Consider the following 5849-nt stretch of genomic DNA (forward strand, 5'->3'; position numbering starts at 1 on the left):
TCATCAATTCTAAAGGTTTACCAAATATTTAGAGAACTGGCGTCCCGCCTATTGTTGACAGGGTTGGTAGCGGCTCAGTCCTTAGCTCCGGGTTCTCCTATTGGTCCCGTCCCGTCAGATTCAAGTTCTCCCTGTCGCCACCTCTCTCTCCTAGTCTCTCAGTCAGGCAGAGAGGTTTGTTCTGTCAAGAGAGAAGTTTTGTGAGTTGTGCGGCACAGAATGGTTTAGCCGCCATCTAAATAGTGTTCAATATAAACCATATATGGATATTGGATAAAGGGTTGGATAGAGGAAAAGCATTAATTTAGAACCAGGCTGACGGAGAAAACTTGTTTCCGTTATTTCCGACTAATGGGATTAAATCTGGTTTAAGTTTGAATAGGCACTGAAGAGAACCATGCTGGGGAGTGTAGTGTTATCAGCTAGACCGAGAAGCACAAACTTCTCAATAGAGGCAATAATCTCGGATACTAAGAGAGAAGAGGAAGAAGATGAGGATGTTGATATTGAAGGAGAAGAGGATGAGGATCAGGGGGATGAGAGACAGGAGTCTCCAGTAGAGGAGAAATTCAAGAAGAAAGAGAAGCGTCCCAAAGTTGTTGAGAGATCTACTTGCTCCGAACTAGACGGAGTCAAGTGTACCCTGGACAACAAGGAGCTATGGGACAAGTTCTGTGAGTTTGGAACAGAGATGATTATTACAAGAACAGGACGGAGAATGTTTCCTACAGTGAGGGTTAGCTTCTCCAACCTTGAGACTGAACCTGGCACTAAATACTTGGTTCTCCTGGATATAGTTCCTTGTGACAACAAGAGATATAGATATGCATACCATAGATCAGCTTGGTTGGTGGCAGGTAAAGCTGACCCACCTCCTCCCCACCGTTTATACGCGCACCCAGACGGTCCTTTCACAGGAGAACAACTCAAGAAACAAGTTATCAGCTTCGAGAAAGTAAAAGTTACAAACAACGAAACTGATAACACAGGACAGGTTAGTGCACTTAACAACTCTGAATATTCAGTCTGATTTTGATAATATAAGAACATTGTAGATACGTACATACATTTATCAGCACAAACTAGGTTCCACCGGAAAAATGAATAGTTTTGAAAATATTTATTCAGTTTTGCTGAAACGCCATTTTATTCTGTATTTTCTTCCTCGGGCTTGCTGTTTTCTACAATTTATTTTGTATTATTCCCTATGTTTTCTGATTTCTCTCTTTTTATTCTTTGTACTTTTTGATTTCAAGATTCTTATTTTTATTTCCTAATTCCTCTTCTATTCTTTTTTACCTGTTATTTCTGTTTTCTGATTTTTTGTTTATTATAATTTGATTTTTATCTGCGAAATTTTCATTGTTTTTTATTTATAGTTTCTCTTTTTTGAACTCTTTGCCTTTATTTTATCTCTGCTCTTTGCTTCGTTTGTTCTTTTTCCTCTTTTCTAATGTTTCTCTTTTATCGTTCTCAATTGGAATATTCTGGTATTGCAGTATTTCCTTTTTATTTATTAACTGTTTTATATTTTCTGCTAAATTTTCTCAGTTCTCTCTTCTCTGGACACTGTTGCCTATTCTCTGTTTCTATTTTTATGTTATCTGCTCTGTGATCAAGGTTCTCTTCTCAATTTTGAGTTCTCTGATCACATAGATCCAGTCTGTTAGGAAATGTCATGCACTGGGTCGACTTTCAAGTGTCGCAACTTACGTATACTATTTTGTAACCCTAGACCTAGACATGTACATTTAAAAACTAGACATCACTTGATCTCTATTCTCTCTGTTTTCTGTTCTCTACTATCTTTTTTGTTCTCATGTCTTTATCCTCCGTTAGGGGCTCTTTGTTGTCTGGTATCTGTTCTGTATTTCTGCTTTCTATTATCTCTCTTCTCTCTACTCTAACCTTTATTCTCTGTTTTTTGTTCTCTGTTCTTGTTCTAATATTGAGTTCTCTGATGCTTACTTTGTTCTATGATTCTCTCGGTTCTTTTTTTCTATTTCTATTTTCCAGTCTCTGTTCTATGTTTTCTGTTTCTGTTTCATAGTCTCTGTTCTCCGTTCTCTATTTCTGTTTCCTAACCTCTGTTCTATGTTCCCTATTTCTGTTTTCTAACTCTGATCTATGTTTTCTGTTTCTGTTTCATAGTCACTGTTCTCCGTTCTCTATTTCTGTTTCCTAACCTCTGTTCTATATTCTCTATATCTGTTTTCTAACTCTGATCTATGTTTTCTGTTTCTGTTTCATGGTCTCTGTTCTCTGCAGCTGGTTTGGGGGCATGGGTGGGGGGTATAAGGGATATCGTATCGACGTATAAGAATGTATTTGGATTTCTATTGTCTGGAGTTTGCTCCAGGTTTGGTTCTCCTGTCAACCAATCAGTCTAATCAACCCAACCTACAAAACTAGATCAGAGATTAAATAAAATCCTGAAACTATTGTGCTAGTAAGTCAGCTATCACCTACCTATAAAATAAACCTATTCTGCTCAAATATCCTACTGGATACTTGCTAAACTTGCTAATCTTTAAAAATGTTCTCTTTAGCTTAAAAAAAATTTTACAAGCACACATATATTGCCTGTTTTTACTTAAAGATCCGAACAGAAAACGATGTTCAAGAAACATTTTCCAAGTCAAACTTGGCTTGATGCACTTAGTCTGAATTTAGATCTATTGTACAGAGCTTCACTGAAATTTAGAACCGTTTTGCTTGCTAGGATCAAACCTATAGATACTATATAGTTATTAACTTATATATGTATTTAAGCTTCAAGGAGGTCTACAATCACATCCAACTGCTCCTTTCCTTCCTTTCCCCTTTTCTCCCCATTTCCCCCTTTCTATCCCCCCCCCCGCTACGCAAGTTCTCTGCGTTCTATTCCCTTCTCTATTCCTTTCGATGTAAACTAAATACATTCAAGAGTTCTCTCTTCAAATCCTCTCTCCTCCTTCTTCCCATCATCCCCGCCCCCTCAAAGTATTTATGGCCTTGTTAATCTTATCTTGAACTACATAACTTGTTCCTCCGCCCCCAACTTCGGAAAATATTCTGAATCTTATCATTTACTAAAATAAAAACATATTTTTATCTTCACAACGTTTTTTACTAATAAATTCTTACATTTGACATTAATTTAGTTCTATTCAGTTCTAGTTCGTATCGTTCTCTGAATGCGTCAAGTCTTAAATCTGATTCTAGCTTAATTCTGCAACCTTTGTTCTTAGTTACGCAAAAAGATGGTGAATTCTTTCGACGAGCCTTTAAAAATATTAGGCGTGTTTACATTATTAAGCTTCCTTCTGAAATTGTTCATTTATTTATTGTTAAATGGAAACGAGCACAGAAAGATTTCACTAAATTGTTGTACGAAAAAAAGATGAAAAAATGCCCATTCAGCGATTCACATTCTCTGGGTTGGGGTTTGCCAAATACTACTACATTATACTTTGCTTTAAATAAGGTTTTCATCGAAAAATGAAAATATTTTTTTAAAAATTCATTTTTAATTGTAATTTTTTTGTTTTAGGTTATCCTGAACTCCATGCACAAGTTCCAGCCCCGGGTCTACCTTGTACGGAGGAAGGACGGAGAAAGTTCCTCTGTCTCCGATATTGAGAGAGAAGAGTTCCGGAGTTTTGTATTTCCAGAAACACAGTTTACAGCGGTTACTGCATACCAAAATCAATTGGTAAGCATAAAAAAGAGAATAGGGTCTTATTCGTTCTTTTGTATTAATTATCGGATAAAAATATAATTGATATAAAACGATACCATTTCCTGTAATTTAATTTTACTACAGTGATAACCAGAAAACTCTGGAATAGAAAGACGACTTTTACACTCAAGAGATTACTCTAAATAGTCCTATGAGCTTGGGACATAGAAATTGTGCAGTATAAGCAGAACCATTTCACGAAATTAGTAATTTAATATTTGTCTAGTAAACTATTTGCTTTGTAACACTATCAAATAAACGTAAACATTACGTTAAAGTCGTCTTCCTTTTTCAGAGTTTTCTGGTTATCACTTTAGTTTTATCGGTAATCTGTAAAGTTTGTATTTAAAGATTTAATGATACGTTTTATTTTTTGAAAACAAGAACACTTTAATGTGTTTATTTGATTATGATTTATTTTTTAGATAACGAAATTGAAGATTGAATCAAATCCGTTTGCTAAAGGATTCCGAGATTCATCATCTCAGGACGGAGACGAGTCTTATTCTTCCCCGTTCGGGTTTAACTCTCTCCCAGGAGGGATGCCAGGTTTAGATCCCTTCTCCCATCTCCGGGGAGGATCTCAGTCAGAAAACAACAATCTCATGGAAGCAGCAGAGAAGGCTAGACTGATGATGATGTATAGAAATAGTTCTCTTTTATCCCATGGTATTCCCCGACCTCCTCCTCTTCCTACCATCCCTCACCTACCCCTTCCCCCAGACCTTTTGGCCAGATATAGTGCTATGCAGGCTACCCTAGGGTTGTACAACCCTTCCTTCCTGGCGGCTGCTCTCCGGTCCTCAGCTCCGACTTCAATACAATCCCAGATCCTTCAACCCAGTAGATCAATGTCTCCAAAGTCAAGAGATTTAAGTGGAAAACCATCACGGTTTTCACCTTACGTTCTTCCATCTTCTCGGAGTGCTGACTCTCCGTCCCACCAGTCCACCGCTAGTGATGGAGAACCAAGGAGTCCTAGTCCTCGGAGTTCTCCTCCAGCTCATCCTCCATTTTCTCTCTACAGATAGTTACCTTCTCTTTTTTTAATCTATAGACACTTTAAACTACTTCCTTGCTCCATCATATTCCTAGTCTTGACCTCCAATATAGTTGTGTTAATCAATCTCCAGCTAAAAATCTATGATATCTAACCATATCTACGTCCTTTTGTTCCTTGCTAGTCAAAGTTTACATATCTTGTTGTTTTAGATTAATCTAATTAAATGTATTCCTGCTGAAAAGAATCCTCGTGTAATCTCATATCGTTTCAAACCTTTATATATTTAAATATTGATGTTTAAAATAGAATAAATTTGTGGTAGAACTTTGGAAATACTTCTTCACTTAATGCACATTTTCAATAGAATTAAAGGAATACAGTTTTTGCCACAAACTCTGATTTATTAATACTGATATCTTGACAACCCGATGTTGTAGACCTTAGATATTTCAAACTATGAATTCTGCTAATAAATTAATCTAAGTTTGAAATATCTAAGGTTAACCCCATAAGGTTGCAAGGATAGAAGGATTAGAAAACTTGAGTTTGTGGCAAAGTCTTAATTTGTAATTGCTTTTACTATCATTTTTTTCAAAATTTGGCGATCGATGAAAAAAGTTATTAGTGCGTTTGTTGTGGCAAAAAAGACAATTTAGTTTAAAAACTCTAAGAACCGAAGATACGAAATATTAAATGCACGAACTTTTACAATTACGATCAGAGACAAAAACTCTTTCGGAAATTCTTTTCCGAATCTTAGTTTTTAAATGAAAAAACTTGGAATTTAATCCTAACATAATTGTGTAACAAGGCTGCTACTAGAAATAATTATTTGATGTAATTGTTATGAAACCTATTTATCTTAAATCTGCAGGATATTTGTGTAGGACGGAGATAGTCAATTTTCTCAAGACAAACTGCTCTTATCCCAGGATAGATTTGGTTGAAATAAATCAAGTTTTTACTTCTTTTCTCTTCCTAATCTCTGTAATTTGTGTGAGACCTCCCTCCATCCTATACATAATTAGTTGAATAGGCAAACATTATAGATTTAGCGTGTTGGATTCAAATAATTAGAATATTATAGAAGGGTGACACCACAAAATTAATAGAAAAATAAACAAA

At 35.9% G+C, this 5849-nt stretch overlaps 1 protein-coding gene across 1 annotated transcript; it reads left to right on the forward strand.

The window, feature by feature from the left end:
* Positions 1-126: 126 nt before the first annotated feature.
* On the forward strand, positions 127-5057 carry LOC111712765 (T-box protein 12). Its single transcript, XM_023487485.1, has 3 exons — positions 127-994; positions 3533-3694; positions 4147-5057. Exons 1-3 carry the CDS (start codon positions 398-400, stop codon positions 4750-4752), a joined length of 1365 nt encoding a protein of 454 aa, XP_023343253.1. The 5' UTR covers positions 127-397; the 3' UTR covers positions 4753-5057.
* Positions 5058-5849: the final 792 nt, after the last annotated feature.

This window comes from Eurytemora carolleeae, unplaced genomic scaffold (assembly GCF_000591075.1).
Source record: "Eurytemora carolleeae unplaced genomic scaffold, Eaff_2.0 scaffold1224, whole genome shotgun sequence".
In the NCBI taxonomy this organism is placed as follows: domain Eukaryota; kingdom Metazoa; phylum Arthropoda; class Copepoda; order Calanoida; family Temoridae; genus Eurytemora; species Eurytemora carolleeae.

Bases quoted from the DNA above. Each gene is read 5' to 3' on its own strand.
- LOC111712765 (XM_023487485.1), top strand. From the start codon at position 398: ATGCTGGGGAGTGTAGTGTTATCAGCTAGACCGAGAAGCACAAACTTC. The intron at 995-3,532 runs GTTAGTGCACTT...TTTTTGTTTTAG, and splicing joins AAACTGATAACACAGGACAG to GTTATCCTGAACTCCATGCA. The intron at 3,695-4,146 runs GTAAGCATAAAA...TTTATTTTTTAG, and splicing joins CTGCATACCAAAATCAATTG to ATAACGAAATTGAAGATTGA.